The 18,288-nt window shown below is 45.7% G+C and overlaps 1 protein-coding gene across 1 annotated transcript in view; it reads left to right on the forward strand.

Annotated features, from left to right (window-relative positions):
• Nucleotides 1–18,288, forward strand: part of LOC121546208 (conserved oligomeric Golgi complex subunit 5) — an 88,625-nt gene that overhangs the window by 47,627 nt on the left and 22,710 nt on the right. The window contains exons 8-12 of the mRNA XM_041857301.2: nt 12,702–12,861; nt 12,965–13,077; nt 13,200–13,277; nt 15,362–15,443; nt 17,589–17,793. Coding sequence (XP_041713235.2) covers nt 12,702–12,861; nt 12,965–13,077; nt 13,200–13,277; nt 15,362–15,443; nt 17,589–17,793 — 638 coding nt within the window. The remainder of the gene's footprint in view (nt 1–12,701; nt 12,862–12,964; nt 13,078–13,199; nt 13,278–15,361; nt 15,444–17,588; nt 17,794–18,288) is intronic.

An 18,288-nucleotide genomic window follows, 5' to 3' on the forward strand; every position in this document is an offset into this window, starting at 1 on the left:
GCCTTGAAATACATCCACAGGTACACCTCCAATTGACTCAAATTATGTCAATTAGCCTATCAGAAGCTTCTAAAGCCATGACATCATTTTCTGGAATTTTCCAAGCTGTTTAAAGGCACAGTCAACTTAGTGCATGTAAACTTCTGACCCACTGGAATTGTGATACAGTGAAATAATCTGTCTGTAAACAATTGTTGGAAAAATTTATTGTGTCATGCACAAAGTAGATGTCCTAACCAACTTGCCAAACCTATAGTTTGTTAAAAAGAAATGTGTGGAGTGGTTGAAAAACTAGTTTTAATGACTCCAACCTAAGTGTACATAAACTTCCGACTTCATCTGTAGCTGACCTTTTGAGGCACCACAAAGGAGAGACAATGTGGTGGTTTATGTGTTAATAACTATTGCCCCAGAAGGACTGATTGGGGAGGGTCTGGTTTTTTGAATGGAACATGTTGCCAAGGTATTACTACATACTGTAGTCTCTTCGCTAGTGTACAGAAAATTGGGGAGTCTGTCCTCTTACCAACATGCTACAGTCCCTTCATTATTTAATTGTTGGGACTTAGGGATTGTTCCTCATACAGACAAAGACCGAGCAGAGCTGTTCAAAGCTCCTAGTGTGGTGTGTCAGTAAATGAGGAGAGAGCATCCCAGAGCGAGCTCTTTACACACACATGCACACACACACACGGCAGAACACACACATGCCCTTGAATGCTTGTACACAACCACACACACACACACACACTCTCACTCAGTTACAGGCTATATCTGGCAGCGGGCCAAGTTGGCTTAAACAAAGCGATATTGTTTCCTCAGTGTAATTTGCTTTGATGTTGCTCAGTGTTCTGTAAGGACCAATTTGTCAGGATGTGTAAGCTGTTTCTTCTGTGGACCAGCGGGGAGACAAGTGTTCTGTGCTGGAAAAACACCTTCCCTCGCTGTTTTACATTACCAGACCCACTACTTAAAATGTGTTATCGTTAGAGCTCTGGGCGGAAAGAGAGCAGAACAAGCCTTTGTGCTTACCTGGTGATTTCTCTATGTCTTAAAGTAATGATGGACTGTCATTTCTCTTCGCTTATTTGAGCTGTTCTTACCATAATATGGACTTGGTCTTTTACCAAATAGGGACTTGGTCTTTTACCAAATCTTCTGGATACCCCCCTACCTTGTCACAACACAACTGATTGGCTCAAACGCATTAAGAAGGAAAGAAATTCCACAAATTAACTTTTAAGAAGGCACACCTGTTAATTGAAATGCATTCCAGGTGACTACCTCATGAAGCTGGTTGAGAGAATGCCAAGAGTGTGCAAATCTGTCATCAAGGCAAAGGGTGACTATTTGAAGAATCTCAAATATTAAATATATAAACCACTTTTTTTGGTTATCACATGATTCCATAAGTGTTATTTCATAGTTTTGATGTCTTCACTATTATTCTACAATGTAGAAAATAGTAAAAATAAAGAAAAACCCTTGAATTAGTAGGTGTGTCCAAACTTTTGACTGGTACTGTATACTGAGCCACAAGAAAATGGTGGAGTTTTCTACCACTTTACACTTGTTTAGTGGAAGATGTACTGAGTCGGACACTTCTTCCTCCTATGATTCAGTATATATTATATGCTATATAGCAGGTGCTTTTATCCAAAGCCACTTAGTCATACGTGCATTTATTTTCATATGGGTGGCCACAGCAGGAATCGACTCACGATCTTGGCGTTGCAAGCACCATGAGCCACACAGGACCACTTCCTGTTATTTTGGTTCTGGTTCATCTTGCAGATAGACACTGATTGTGTCTGTTTGGTGGTAAATTTATGATAATTAATGGACATAATTTGCTATTGTACACGTCTTGAATATTGAATAGCATTTTAGCATCTATTCAAATGTTGACCTTTTAGTTTGAATGTCAAATCAAGGGAAACTAAGTGTCAATGATGTTGGGGGAAACATAAGTCACCTCATGCTCAAGTCATTAGCAGAGGGCAAGAGGTTTGTCGTCTAACAACAACAGAAGAAGCTCAAGCTACCATAAATATTACAGTACTGAACTATCGTCTCCCCATAGATTAATTAATCTCTTTATTTGCTATTAATGACTCCAGCAGGCGTGTGTGTGTGTGTGTGTGTGTCAGGGGACGGTTATTTGTTGAGTCAGGGTGTGTACATTTCGTGTTGTGTTTATTTCTATGTTTAGTTTCTAGATCGTTTAGATCTATGTTGGCCAGGGTGGTTCCCAATCAGAGGCAGCTGTAGCTCGTTGTCTCTGATTGGGGACCATACTTAGGCAGCCTTTTGGCACCAGTCTGTGTGGAATCTGTGAGGTATGTTATTTTGTCTACCTTGGACTTCACGTTTCGTTTGTTGTTTTGTCGTGTGTTCAGTACGTAAATAAATATGAATACATATCACGCTGCGCCTTGGTCCTTCTCGTTCATAAACGATCGTGACAGAAGATCCCACCAATCCTGGATCAAGCAGCGTGATGAGGAGAGAGGATGGACTTGGGAGGAGATGAGCGAGAGTCTGGCAAGAGGGATGGAGGCCATGATCACGGGGGGGGGGCTCACGCCGTGGACGACGTGGACGACGAGGCAGCAGGAGGGCGCGATAGAGCGGTTCAGCCGTTTAGCAGAGGAGGCCGCCAGACTAAGGAGGTCATTGGTGCAGAGGGAGCAGAAGGAAAGTGTAGAGGCACGGCGAGAGGAGCTGGTTAGGCAGCAGAAGGAGCGGGGGTTAATGAAGGAACCCAGTCCTGCTCCTCGCACTAATCAAGTGGTGCGTGTCGCCAGTCCGGTCCGGCCCGTTCCTGATTCCCGCACTAAGCCAGTGGTGGGTGTTCCCAGCCCAGTCCGGCCCGTTCCTGCTCCCCGCACCAAGCCAGTGGTGCGCGTCGTCAGCCCAGTCCGGCCCGTTCCTGCTCCCTGCACCAAGACAGGGGTGCGCGTCGTCAGCCCAGTCCGGCCCGTTCCTGCTCCCCGCACCAAGCCAGTGGTGCGCGTCGTCAGCCCAGTCCGGCCCGTTCCTGCTCCCCGCACCAAGCCAGTGGTGCGCGTCGTCAGCCCAGTCCGGCCCGTTCCTGCTCCCCGCACCAAGCCAGGGATGCGCGTCGTCCAATCCGGCACGGCCCGTGCCTGTTCCACCGGTGCCTGGTACGGCACCGGTCAGCTGCTCTACTCCGGAGCCAGAGCAATCCGCTCCACCGGGGTCCAGTCCAGCCCCGGTCAGCGGCTCCACTCCGGAGCCAGAGCAGTACGCTCCACCGGTGCCTGATCCAGCTCCAGTCAGTGGTTCCAGACCAGACCAGGGGCGCAACGGGGAGGTGGAGAGTAAGTGGTGGTTACACCCGGAGCCGGATCCGCCTCCGAGGCGGAATGCCCACCCTATTAGGTTTATGTGGCGCGGTCGGAGTCCGCACCTTTGGGGGGTCTGTCACGCCCTGACTCGGGACGGTTATTTGTTGAGTCAGGGTGTGTATATTTCGTGTTGTGTTTATTTCTATGTTTAGTTTCTAGATCGTTTAGATCTATGTTGGCCAGAGTGTTTCCCAATCAGAGGCAGCTGTAGCTCGTTGTCTCTGATTGGGGACCATACTTAGGCAGCCTTTTGGCACCAGTCTGTGTGGGATCTTGTTCCGTGTGAGGTATGTTATTTTGTCTACCTTGGACTTCACGTTTCGTTTGTTGTTTTGTCGTGTGTTCAGTACGTAAATAAATATGAATACATATCACGCTGCGCCTTGGTCCTTCTCGTTCATAAACGATCGTGACAGTGCTTCATGCACATTGATGAAGACCTCATTTTATATCCAAATTTTATGATATCACATCTCCCCCAGCCTTGAAAAAATTAGCCAATAACCCAAGTCTTCTGAGTAGAGTTTGATCCTGTACTGTGATGTCCAAATAGATACTAAATGGGTTGTTTGTCAAGTGATTTTTGTCTCTAACACTTCTCCAAAGTGTCCTCTCTCTCATTGAGTCACTCGTGATGCCGCTCTACATCCACTTGTTTGTCACCTTTTCACTCCTCTAATTTCCCCACCTTCTCTCTTCTTCCCCTCCTCTCCTAAAAAGTGAATTACTTCTCCTGGTCGTGCGTCGTGTGTGTGTTTGTGTCTGTCTGTTAAATGTAAACAACCAGACCTAAAATACTTGAATAGGCCTTCCTGATTTTTGTTATGGGGTTGCCTTGGTTACGCTGCAGAAGTTATAATGTATTTCTCACTTCTTTCTGGCTCTGCTGCTTAACACCCCCTCTGTTTTCTTTATCTCTCTTTTAAAAGCGGTACTTTCATACCTTTTTTTTAATCTCCTTTCCCCTGAATGATTTAGTGCATTTAACCTTAGTTAAAACAAACGTCACTCTCAGCAACTTAGGAATACAACTTTGTGAGGAAATCAGACAGCTCTAGATGAAGTCAAGTAAAGTCGTAGGCTAGGTTATTGTGTTGTTTGATATTGTTACCTCAAAGCAGATTGGACATTTGTCATCGAACAGACACACACACACAAACGTACAGGAAAGCAAACATCAGAGTGTAAGTAAGCCATCAACATTTGTGTGAACCGTCTCACTCATCCTTTTATCAGCGACTGCTTTGTTTGATAAATACACACAGAGTGTGTGTGCGTGCATGTGTGTGATGTGTGTGTAAATGTCCATTCTGTGGTAAAAGCTATGGTTAGTGGGTAATGGTTCAGGGCAACAGGTGTCTGTAGGAAGGAACCAATGAAGTGGAAAGCAGAGTGTTGTCATTCGTGTCGCTGCCTCAGTCTCTTCGACAGGTGACGTTACCTGGAAGCTGCTGTAACTGTAAGTACTCCCAGAAAGCAGATTAGACATTTGTCATCAAACAGAGACACACATAGACACACCCGCATATACACACACACATACATGCATACAGTGGGGGAAAAAAGTATTTAGTCAGCCACCAATTGTGCAAGTTCTCCCACTTAAAAAGATGAGAGAGGCCTGTAATTTTCATCATAGGTACACGTCAACTATGACAGACAAAATGAGGAAAATAAATCCAGAAAATCACATTGTAGGATTTTTAATGAATTTATTTGCAAATTATGGTGGAAAATAAGTATTTGGTCAATAACAAAAGTTTCTCAATACTTTGTTATATACCCTTTGTTGGCAATGACACAGGTCTAAAAACGTTTTCTGTAAGTCTTCACAAGGTTTTCGCACACTGTTGCTGGTATTTTGGCCCATTCCTCCATGCAGATCTCCTCTAGAGCAGTGATGTTTTGGGGCTGTCGCTGGGCAACACAGACTTTCAACTCCCTCCAAAGATTTTCTATGGGGTTGAGATCTGGAGACTGGCTAGGCCACTCCAGGACCTTGAAATGCTTCTTACGAAGCCACTCCTTCGTTGCCCGGGCGGTGTGTTTGGGATCATTGTCATGCTGAAAGACCCAGCCACGTTTCATCTTCAATGCCCTTGCTGATGGAAGGAGGTTTTCACTCAATCTCACGATACATGGCCCCATTCATTCTTTCCTTTACACGGATCAGTCGTCCTGGTCCCTTTGCAGAAAAACAGCCCCAAAGCATGATGTTTCCACCCCCATGCTTCACAGTAGGTATGGTGTTCCACCCTCCTGAGTGGCGCAGTGGTCTAAGGCACTGCATCGCAGTGCTAACTGTGCCACTAGAGATCCTGGTTCGAATCCAGGCTCTGTCGCAGCCGGCCGCGACCGGGAGACTCATGGGCGGCGCACAATTGGCCCAGCGTCGTCCAGGGTAGGGGAGGGAATGGCCGGCAGGGATGTAGCTCAGTTGATAGAGCATGGTGTTTGCAACGCCAGGGTTGTGGGTTCGTTTCCCACGGGGGGCCAGTATAAAAAAATATGTATTCACTAACTGTAAGTCGCTCTGGATAAGAGCGTCTGCTAAATGACTAAAATGTAAATGTAAAAATGTGTTCTTTGGATGCAACTCAGCATTCTTTGTCCTCCAAACACGACGAGTTGAGTTTTTACCAAAAAGTTCTATTTTGGTTTCATCTGACCATATGACATTCTCCCAATCCTCTTCTGGATCATCCAAATGCACTCTAGCAAACTTCAGATGGGCCTGGACATGTACTGGCTTAAGCAGGGGGACACGTCTTGCACTGCAGGATTTGAGTCCCTGGCGGCGTAGTGTGTTATTGATGGTAGGCTTTGTTACTTTGGTCCCAGCTCTCTGCAGGTCATTCACTAGGTCCCCCCGTGTGGTTCTGGGATTTTTGCTCACCGTTCTTGTGATCATTTGGACCCCACGGGGTGAGATCTTGCGTGGAGCCCCAGATCGAGGGAGATTATCAGTGGTCTTGTATGTCTTCCATTTCCTAATAATTGCTCCCACAGTTGATTTCTTCAAACCAAGCTGCTTACCTATTGCAGATTCAGTCTTCCCAGCCTGGTGCAGATCTACAATTTTGTTTCTGGTGTCCTTTGACAGCTCTTTGGTCTTGGCCATAGTGGAGTTTGGAGTGTGACTGTTTGAGGTTGTGGACAGGTGTCTTTTATACTGATAACAAGTTCAAACCGGTGCCATTAATACAGGTAACGAGTGGAGGACAGAGGAGCCTCTTAAAGAAGAAGTTACAGGTCTGTGAGAGCCAGAAATCTTGCTTGTTTGTAGGTGACCAAATACTTATTTTCCACCATAATTTGCAAATAAATTCATAAAAAATCCTACAATGTGATTTTCTGGCGAAAAAAAATCTCAATTTGTCTGTCATAGTTGACGTGTACCTGTGATGAAAATTACAGGCCTCTCTCATCTTTTTAAGTGGGAGAACTTGCACAATTGGTGGCTGACTAAATACTTTTTTCCCCCACTGTATATACACACACACACACACACACACACACACACACACACACACACACACACACACAGTTACAGGAAAGCAAACGTCAGAGCGTACCTAACCCACCAACATACAGGTAACTGCCAAAATAAAGGAAACACCAATATAAAGTGTCTTAATAGGGCGTTGGGCCACCACGAACCAGAACGGCTTCAATGCGCCTTGGCATATATTCTACAAGTGACTGGAATTCTATTGAAGGGATGCGACACCATTCTTCCACGAGAAATTCCATCATTTGGTGTTTTGTTGATGGTGATGGAAAACGCTGTCTCAGTCGCCTCTCCAGAATCTCCCATAAGTGTTCAATTGGGTTGAGGTCTGGTGACTGAGATGGCCATGGGATATGGTTTACATCATTTTAATGCTCATCAAACCACTCCGTGACCACTCGTGCCCTGTGGATGAAGGCATTTTCATTCTATGGGGGCATAGCCATGATAGGCAAAATAATGGGCAACTGGGCCTGCCCAGCATTTTTATAGATGACCCTAAGCATGATGGGATGTTAATTGCTAAATTAACTCAGGAACCACACCTGGGTGGAAGCACCAGCTTTCAATTTACTTTCTATCCCTCATTTACTCAACTGTTCCCTTTATTTTGGCAGTTACCTGTATGTCATAGGCTTGTAATTGTGTTGTTTGATATTGTTACCTCAAAGCAGATTGGACATTTGTTATAAAACCAAGACACACACACACACACACTTACAGGAAAGCAAATGTAAGAGGGTACATAATCTCACCATCCTGTTATCAGCGATTTGGTTTGTTTGACCAATTTCTTGTCATACCCTCTGAGTGAGAGTGAGTGAGTGTGTATATAAATGTCCACTCTGTGGTAAAAGCTAACCGGGCGGATGGACAGTGGTTAATGGTTCAGGCCAACAGGTGTCTGCAGGAAGGAACCAATGAGGTGGAAAGCATAGAGTTGTCATTCGCGTCGCTGCCTCAGTCTATCTGACATGTGAAGTTACCTGGAAGCTGCTGTAACTACTCCCAGAAGTGCCTCAAATCCTCTGGAAAAGAAAAGAGATCACTAGAGATTACTTACAGTGGGGGAAAAAAGTATTTAGTCAGCCACCAATTGTGCAAGTTCTCCCACTTAAAAAGATGAGAGAGGCCTGTAATTTTCATCATAGGTACACGTCAACTATGCCAGAAAAATGAGAGAAAAAAAATCCAGGAAATCACATTGTAGGAATTTTTATGAATTTATTTGCAAATTATGGTGGAAAATAAGTATTTGGTCAATAACAAAAGTTTCTCAATACTTTGTTATATACCCTTTGTTGGCAATGACACAGGTCAAACGTTTTCTGTAAGTCTTCACAAGGTTTTCACACACTGTTGCTGGTATTTTGGCCCATTCCTCCATGCAGATCTCCTCTAGAGCAGTGATGTTTTGGGGCTGTCGCTGGGCAACACGGACTTTCAACTCCCTCCAAAGATTTTCTATGGGGTTGAGATCTGGAGACTGGCTAGGCCACTCCAGGACCTTGAAATGCTTCTTACGAAGCCACTCCTTCGTTGCCCGGGCGGTGTGTTTGGGATCATTGTCATGCTGAAAGACCCAGCCATGTTTCATCTTCAATGCCCTTGCTGATGGAAGGAGGTTTTCACTCAAATCTCACAATACATGGCCCCATTCATTCTTTCCTTTACACGGATCAGTCGTCCTGGTCCCTTTGCAGAAAAACAGCCCCAAAGCATGATGTTTCCACCCCCATGCTTCACAGTAGGTATGGTGTTCTTTGGATGCAACTCAGCATTCTTTGTCCTCCAAACCCAACGAGTTGAGTTTTTACCAAAAAGTTCTATTTTGGTTTCATCTGACCATATGACATTCTCCCAATCCTCTTCTGGATCATCCAAATGCACTCTAACAAACTTCAGACGGGCCTGGACATGTACTGGCTTTAGCAGGGGGACACGTCTGGCACTGCAGAATTTGAGTCCCTGGCGGCGTAGTGTGTTACTGATGGTAGGCATTGTTACTTTGGTCCCAGCTCTCTGCAGGTCATTCACTAGGTCCCCCGTGTGGTTCTGGGATTTTTGCTCACCGTTCTTGTGATCATTTTGACTCCACGGGGTGAGATCTTGCGTGGAGCCCCAGATCGAGGGGAGATTATCAGTGGTCTTGTATGTCTTCCATTTCCTAATAATTGCTCCCACAGTTGATTTCTTCAAACCAAGCTGCTTACCTATTGCAGATTCAGTCTTCCCAGCCTGGTGCAGGTCTACAATTTTGTTTCTGGTGTCCTTTGACAGCTCTTTGGTCTTGGCCATAGTGGAGTTTGGAGTGTGACTGTTTGAGGTTGTGGACAGGTGTCTTTTATACTGATAACAAGTTCAAACAGGTGCCATTAATACAGGTAACGAGTGGAGGACAGAGGAGCCTCTTAAAGAAGAAGTTACAGGTCTGTGAGAGCCAGAAATCTTGCTTGTTTGTAGGTGACCAAATACTTATTTTCCACTATAATTTGCAAATAAATTCATAAAAAATCCTACAATGTGATTTTCTGGAGAAAAAAATCTCAATTTGTCTGTCATAGTTGACGTGTACCTATAATGAAAATTACAGGCCTCTCTCATCTTTTTAAGTGGGAGAACTTGCACAATTGGTGGCTGACTAAATACTTTTTTTCCCCCACTGTATATTCAATTATTCATTCTAGCAGAGGTAAATTAAAGAGGAATGTTTCTGAGTTTGAGTCAGTCATCTTCATTGGTATGCATTCTGCAAAGTGAATTCATTATTCAAAGAAAAGCTGTGTGTGTGAACGTATGTGTCTGGTTACAAGGCTTAATAGCTTTGATAGCGATGTGGCCCCCTGTTGCTCACATTACTGATCCTGTAAGTCAAACATTAAACCTTCCTATCAGGAAGAGACCTCCCAGCCCACCAACAAACACACAACCCACCAAACATTAAATGTGTCTTTATTAGAGAAAAGTCAATGTTTAGAGACCATCCTCCCAAACACACTCATACACACTCATACACATGCGCGCACACCAAAAAACAAACATTAAACCTGCCTGTAATGTTTTAGAAAGAACAAAAACACAAACATTAAAACATGCCTCTGTCCGAAACGGCATAGACACAGCATGCAAAGCCTCTTCTCCATGGTTGCCCACCTTCCTCTAGAGAAACACCTCTAATCTTGTAACCACCTAAATAAGCCTTTCTCACTGCTGTGAATATGAATATGCCTGCACATATGGCCAGGCCTGCTATCCTCCTCACTTATAATGAGAAATTGTTGTTTTCTGTGTGATTATGTACGGTTTTGGATGTCTTCCCTGAGTGTGTGGGATCCAGTTCACACCAAACTTCTACTAGCAGCAGGCCCAGCCATAGGGATACATATTTTAAAACTGTGGGCCCAACCCATCTGTAAAGAGGCAGGCACTGCTGGCTGAATATGTAACACTGTGAGTGAATTTAACTGACCTTGGCTACATTCATATGGTCAGAATGAACATCAGAATATTTTATTTGACCAGGACGTCTCTTGAAATTAGAAATCTAGAAACCATGACAGCAGCCTCACAGTCAGTGCATCACTTTCATGTCAAAGAATAGGCCTAGCAGTGAAGGAAGCCAAGTGCCTAGCCAGGTGTTTGTGTTACACAGCACCGTGCATATTAAATTCCCTGCTTGGTTTAATGAGGTTATCTGACATGGTGTCTATAAGGATACAGGGTGTATGGAGGGTGAATGGATAATAGTCTTGGCTTAGTGTTGCAGCTGCCTGACAACAACAATACAGTAATGGTCTGTGAAGGGTGGTAGGGTGGTTTCTCCCCCTGTACTGTATGTCTGTGTCCCAAATGGCACCCTACTCCCTACATAGAGCACTACATTTGACCAGGGCCTGTAGTGCACTATGTAGGGCATAAGGTGCCATTTGGGACGCAGCCTATGTATGCTGCCACATGCAGCACATGCTCATTAAGACTGAGTGGGGATATTTCTAGACTGCTCATCTCACCTCCGACAGAGAAGGTCTCACTACTCCTGTTGTGTTATGTCTTAGTGTGTGTGTGTGTGTGTGTGTGTGTGTGTGTGTGTGTGTGTGTGTGTGTGTGCGCACGTGTGCTTGTGCCTGTGCCCGTGCGTGCGTGCCCAATCAAGCCAAACCAATTAACCTGATTTTGTCTTGCCGAAAGAGAAAGATCCCGCTCGGCACCTGCTACACTGGGAACAAAAGGTGTGTGTGTTTGTGTTTTACCCTGGGGCAAGGCAATGTGAAAACATCTCACACGGGCCCTGAGTTGCCACAGAGCCCCAACAGGGCATATACTGTGTGTGTGTATATATATATATATATATATATATATATGGCCAAATGTATGTGGACATGCCTTCAAATTAGTGGTTTTGGCTATTTCAGCCACACCCATTGCTGACAGGTGTATAAAATCTCTGACTTTCAGCATGGCACGGTCATAGGATGCCACCTTTCCAACAAGTCAGTTCGTCAAATTTCTGCCCTGCTAAAGCTGCCCCGGTCAACTGTAAGTGCTGTTATTGTGAAGTGGAAACGTCTAGGACAAACATCTAGTGGAAAGCCTTGCCAGAAGAGTGGAGGCTGTTATAGCAGAAAAGGGGGGACCAACTCCATATTAATGGCCATGATTTTGGAATGAGATGTTCGACGAGCAGGTGTCCACATACGTTTGGTCATGTAGTGTATACATACATACATACACGCATACACACACACACACACACACACCGACCCAGACGGACGCTGCAGAGCTGAAGCCCTCGGCAGTATGTGTATTTCTGTGTGTGTGTCATGCACGGACGCGTCCGTTTTATGCACGCCAAACTCTGTGACGCTGCAAGGACTGCATCATGGCTTTGGACATGATAACGGTAATGGTTTAATCAACACCTATGTCACCTCATGGACTGCAGCCATGAGATGTATAGTGTCACGTCTTCCAGACGGCTGGAGTCGAGGCTCCATGACAGGGTCTTGACATTATCACATCCACCAGCTGACACCTCACTGGGCCGTGAGCTCTGGCGCTGGCTTCCTGATTATGACCCAGCTGGAGCTGACTTCAGGGGCAGTTTCCTAAATGGCCTTGAGTTAGGAATGGAGAGAGTGGAAACTGTGTTTCCAAGAACTCGTTAGGCCAGAGAAATGAGATTGAGAGGGAGGGAGAGAGCGAGAAGGCTGGGGTCTGACCTCAATCTCAGTTTCATGTGTGCAACAGCGAGGAGAGAGGGGAGGGAGAGGTTGGGAGAGAGGGAGGCAGAGGGTGTGAGTGGTTTCTGGATGATGGTGAACAAAGCACTGATTAGTACTGAGTTCTGGTTCCTTAATGAGAGCTGCTATCAGACCCTGCTAGCAATTACTCACGCACACCCATGCATGCACACACTCACACACATTCACTCACACACACCCCCAAAAATGTTGGAGTACTTGCGTATCCTGATCTTTTTCCGTTAGCTGAGGATAATTGTTGCGTTTCGCAGCTTTGAAATGACCAATTTTTTGACCCGCCCCTTGTGCATAGTGACGTCAATCCTCTGAGCTTGGCGGCGTGAGTGATTCTCTCTGTGCTATTCCAGAGTGTGAGGTACACTCCATTCTGTGTGTCTGTCCGGTTATTAGAACTATGTCTGAAGTGTATTTAGTTAGATGATTGGACTCCACTGTGCTCCAAGACTGAATGTCTCAGACTAGATAGGGTTGGGGTTGACTGACTGAACCTGACACACACACACACACACACACACACAAACACACTGACTGTCTCCTCTCCTCTGTGTCCCCATGCAGAACCCGACCCAGGTGGGCACGGCCCTTCAGGTGTTCTATAACCTGGGCAGTCTGAGGGAGACCATCAGTGGGGTGGTGGAGGGCTACCGGACCACCATACAGGACAACGTCACTACCGCCCTGGACATCAAGGGACTCACCCAGCCCACTGGCAACAGAGGTAGGTGGGGGAGGGAGGAAAATGGTGTTTCAGTTTTGGTACTCTTGTCTTGTGTAACTGTTTAACCCGTGTAATTGTATTGTTGTGTTTGTGTGTGTGTCAGGTGTGCCAGGCAGAGCTGTGATGCCAACCCAAGGTAACACGGCAGCGTTCCGAGCTGCTCTCTGGACCAACCTTGAGAAACTCATGGATCAGATCTGTGCCGCTTGCGGACAGGTATGCTTTTATCTTTACAGATACTTTAGCATTACCTAAGTAAAGGTGCACTTTTACCTGCTTAAGTAGAGTAATTGACCTAGTCCAGGAGTACTGAGTTAACCTGTAATCTCTGTGTTTAGGTGCAACACCTCCAAAAGGTCCTGACTAAGAAGAGAGACCCTGTCACTCACGTCTGCTTCATCGATGAGATCATTAAGGTGAGACGCCATGTCCTCATATAAGGCCTGTGTGTCCTTGCCCCTGGACTGTCATCAGCACACCCTTCCACAACATCTATTCCTCCACTCTTGGCAATATCCTTCTCTTCTCTTTTGCCTTCCCCTGCCAACTTCCCCCTCCCCTCTCCCCTCTTCCTCTCCCTTTCCCCTCTCTCCATACTGATCAGTCCATTACCTGGGCCTGAACCAGACCTACCCAGGCTTTAATGACTCTCCTGGCATCAGCAGAATGCTGGGCTGTTAAGCAGAACAGCATGCAGGGACTTAAGTTTTCTAATATGAGCTCAAAGAGATTCAGCTGTGCCAATTTTCTTTCTTAGAGTAGCATGGACCTCTCAATTGCCCCCTCCCTCCCTCCTTCTCTTTCTCTCCCTTCCTCCTCTCTCTCTCTGCTTCTATCCCCCCTCTCGTTCCCTCCGTTGTCACCCTCTCTCCATGTCTCTCCATCTCTCTTTATCCTCTATAAAAGTCCACAGTCCTATAATTGGCCTTTTTATATTCAGAAGAGCAGTGGACCTATTATCAGCTTGCTCCAATTAAGGTCTAGTGCTGTGCCTGTGCATGCCTGTGTGCATATGTTTAGAAGGAGGACATGGACATGGTCTGGTCTATTTTGTGTTGGTTTAACGTTAGCAGGTTAGAATTGATGGACTGTGTGTGTCCTTCCTCTCTGTGTTAGGCCACAGGACAGTACAGTATGTAGAACATGAAGCAATGTAGGCCAGGTTTACTTTAGTTTCTGGAAGACAAGCGGAAATCATCCAATCTTTAGGCTCTGGGGCAGTTTACCTAGAAATGAAGGACATTTCACACCGCCGTCATCTCCATCAATACCATCATCACCATCATCATCAATACCATCATCACCGTTAAGGTCATCATCACCATCAATACCACCATCTCCTGTACCACTAAACACACTAGTCCTCCTGTCATCTTAGGACCAGATCTGAGCAGGCCATTATTATGAGCCCTGTGTAGGGTTAGCTCAGCTCTACAGACAGACAGCATGAGGAAATACAGATCTATTAAACATCCTAGAGCAGAAAGACACATCAATCTGTAATCAGGATGTCCAGCAAGGAGACGGAATATGTCTGATCTCTGAGAGAGAGTGAAAGAGAGAGAGAGCGATGGAGAGTGTGTGTTTGTGTGTGTGAGGGAGGGACCTTGAGCAGAGACTGATAATTGGAGGATAAGAGTGAAGAGAGACACGGCCATTAGATAATTGAAATTCACCCAATCGAAGACACACACTAATCTGCTACTTTAATCTACGTGTGTGTGTGTGTGTGTGTGTTTATGCTTGTGTGTCCTTACCTCCCAGTGTGTGTGTATGTGTGTGTGTGTTCCTTCTCCACTGATTAGCAGTGATTATATTAGGAGGCGAGGAGGGCCACATTGATGAAGGGCCGTGGTGACACACGCTCACACACACACACACACACACACACTCACACACACATTCCTCCTTCATATGTCTTTGTTTTGATTAGACTTTCCCTCTCTACTTTCACTTCTGTCAGGTGTGTGTTCATTAAACTGTGTGTGTGTTTTTGAGTGTTAGGGTATGTGTCAGTGTTTGCGTTTACGTTTGCATGTGTTTAAAAATGGCTTCCTCAGTCCTCACCACCCTATCTAATCAGTGTGTCTTGCCTGTGTTACAAGACTCTTGTTAGGGTCAGATGAGTGTACTAGCTCTGCATGCTTCAAAGGAGTGGACACTCATTAGTGCACTAACCTCCTCTGCCCATCTTAAGATGCCCTGCTATGACTTGTCACCATGGTGATGAGCTGTCATTGTTGTCCCCGGCGACGGTTATGGCACAGCACGGTGGGCACGCGCTTGTGTTTGTGTGTTTCTAGCTGATTTGCAGTGTGATAAATGTGTGGGGCGATAGCAAGATCTGGTGTGGCTGAGGATCACGCTGGTAGATAAGGATGATCATGACAGTCACACTGCCCTTCTGCCTGTGGGGCGCAGACTGCACTCATCACAGCACTGTGTGTGTGTGTCTCCTTGTGTGACCCTCTGTTCAGTTGTTTCTCTCTTCTCTCTGCAGGACGGCCAGCCTGATATCCTCTACACGTTTTGGAGTGATGTCACACACACTCTCTCAGTGGAGTTCCAGAGAGCTACGGCTGGTGAGGCTATGTAGTAATGTCTGTTTCATAGAGTAACGCTGATGCACCCTAATAGCAGTGTGTGTGTGTACTCTCTCTCTCTCTCTCTCTCTCTCTCTCTCTCTCTCTCTCTCTCTCTCTCTCTCTCTCTCTCTCTCTCTCTCTCTCTCTCTCTCTCTCTCTCTATTATATTTGTATTCATCTTCTCTCTGTCAGACATAGCGTTATGCCACGTCGCCTGCAAATAATGCTGTACCTGCGTTTCCGTGTGAATGTGTCAGCGGTACAGCACAGACGGTGGGCCATCACTCTTCCCTTCGTCTATAAACCCTAAACGCCCCTCCCTGTCCCGTCCTGACCACTGCAGGGTATGATTACACCTCTCTGGTGATATATACCCCCCTGTCAGACAGGACAGGGTCTATAACCCCCCCCCACACACACACCTTCTTTAATTTATATCCCGCCATGGGACAAGCCCTATAAAAGGTGGAGATACAACCCAACAGAATCCATCCACACACACCGCAGAGAAAAGTTTCTGCCCTCTCCCTATCTTACAGTAAGTGTGCCATTTCAGCAGAAGGGATAAATGCCAGTAGAGTGGTCCTTTGTAGCTCAGCTGGTAGAGCATGGCGCTTGTAACGCCAGGGTAGTGGGTTCGATCCCCGGGACCACCCATACGTAAAAATGTATGCACGCATGACTGTAAGTCGCTTTGGATAAAAGATCTGTATCTAATCACGGTGTTGTTTTTGCCCTGGTGGTGAGAGAGACTAGAGAACATTGACTGATAGCAGATTACATGAAAAGGATATTAAGGGAAAATGTTTACAACACAACCTATACAAAGTGCTCCCTTGGCAGCGTAAAGAAAGAGAAAAGTCAAGCTATGATTCAGTCACCATCACACTAATCATTGGGTGTGTCTTTACCATGTTCGCAAAACCTATAGCAGCCTGCCTTGGATGAATCAGTGTCTATTGACCCCTGCTCTAACACACAGTTCAGTGTTATCACCTGTTAATGATGCTCCTCATTCACTCTCACTGGTCAATACGGAGGTAATCCACACAGGCCCAGTACATCTCTCTTTCCTCCCTCTCTCTTCTTCCTCCCTCTCTCTTTCCTCCCTCTCTCTTCTTCCTCTCTCTTCCTCTCTCTCTCTCTCTCTCTCTCTCTCTCTCTCTCTCTCTCTCTCTCTCTCTCTCTCTCTCTCTCTCTCTCTCTCTCTCTCTCTCTCTCTCTCTCTCTCTCTCTCTCTCTCTCTCCGTCTGTCTCGTTCTCTGTCTCTGTGCCCCCCCCCAACCCTCCACATCTTTGTATCTTTCTTTCTCTTATTCTTTCTCTCTATGGTGAAATAACCTAGGGTTCTATTAGCATATGGAAATATGATTTAGACTACTGGAATACGAATTAGAATAAATATACATAATGTTCAATACTAAATGCACATTATCCTTTCTCCTCCTGTATACTAGAATATTAATTAAAATACAAAATAGATTAGTTGATATGAATATAATCTATGCACGTGATCTTTTCTCCTCCTGCCTGCGCTGCTCCCTCCAGACCGATTAGAGCCTGAAAGTACTTCAGTTCAAGCCTGTATGAATCATTATAAAACACTATATTATGCATTCACCAAATCAATCTACATGAAAACAATCTGCATATCATCCCTTAACGAGCAACTAATCACTCGCAAAGTCAGGTAATTAACATAATAATGAGCGGGAAAATGTCACAGTTTATTTTCTGTTCTTTTTATCAGGATAGTCTTTCTGTTTCAGTCTCATCCCTTCATCCATATTCTAGTCTGGTGATCAGGGATAATGTGATGTTTCTAGTTCACGGGAGCAGAAAGACTGTTAGTGTGCATCAAAGCAGATGTTTCTCTTTGCAGTCATTAAAACACCGAAGGTGACATTTTACGGTTCCACTCTTCTGCTCGTCCTCCTTCTCATCCTTCTCTTTTTGTGACCTCCTTCTCACCCCCCTCTCTCTCTCACCCCCCTCTTTCTCTCTCCTTCTCTCTCCTCTCTCTCACCCCCCTCTTTCTCTCTCATCTCTCTCCTCTCTCTCTCCTCTCTCAATCTCTTTCTCTCTCCTCTCTCTCTCTCGCTCTCTCTCCATCTCTTTCTCTCTCCCTCTTTCCCTCTCCAGCCTCATCCTTCCTCAAGCAGGCATTAGAGGGAGAGTACCCTAAGCTTCTCCGTCTCTATAATGACCTGTGGCGTCGGCTGCAGCAGTACAGCTCCAGCATCCAGGGGGTGATATCGAGCAGCGCAGGGCTGGACACTGCCATGGACCTGCCCACCACAGAGACAGACAACCAGGACCTCTTCACACACACCAAACACGACTACGAGTGAGTCTGAAGTGAACATATACACACACACACCCACTCTCGCTCTCTCTCTCTAACTTGTTACAGTATGCAGTCTGCCTCTTCACATCCTACTCACAGTGATCGAACGGTTTGGGATGAGTCTCACACACAAACACAAACACACACACACACAGCCTTACCTCGACTAACCAGTGTGGGATTTGACCCAGCTTGCTGGGATTGACAGAAATCATTTCAGTATGAAGATTCTCACACACATTCTGTGATACGTGGTGAATCTGACTGTAAAGTCTCTTTATATTCTGCTCTATCAGTACTAAAGCTATAGGAGAGTTTAAACATGAGAGACGACTAGCAATTAAAACAGACCACAGAACCTGTCACAGCCATCACACTGATTAGTATGCATGGATAGAGCAGAAAATGAACATCCATTAAACCTGCTATATTTTAGAGTGATGGGAAGGAGAGAGAGAGTGAGTTAGAGATAAAGTGTGGGTGTGGGCCGAGTGC

Source organism: Coregonus clupeaformis, unplaced genomic scaffold (assembly GCF_020615455.1).
Source record: "Coregonus clupeaformis isolate EN_2021a unplaced genomic scaffold, ASM2061545v1 scaf0070, whole genome shotgun sequence".
Taxonomy (NCBI): domain Eukaryota; kingdom Metazoa; phylum Chordata; class Actinopteri; order Salmoniformes; family Salmonidae; genus Coregonus; species Coregonus clupeaformis.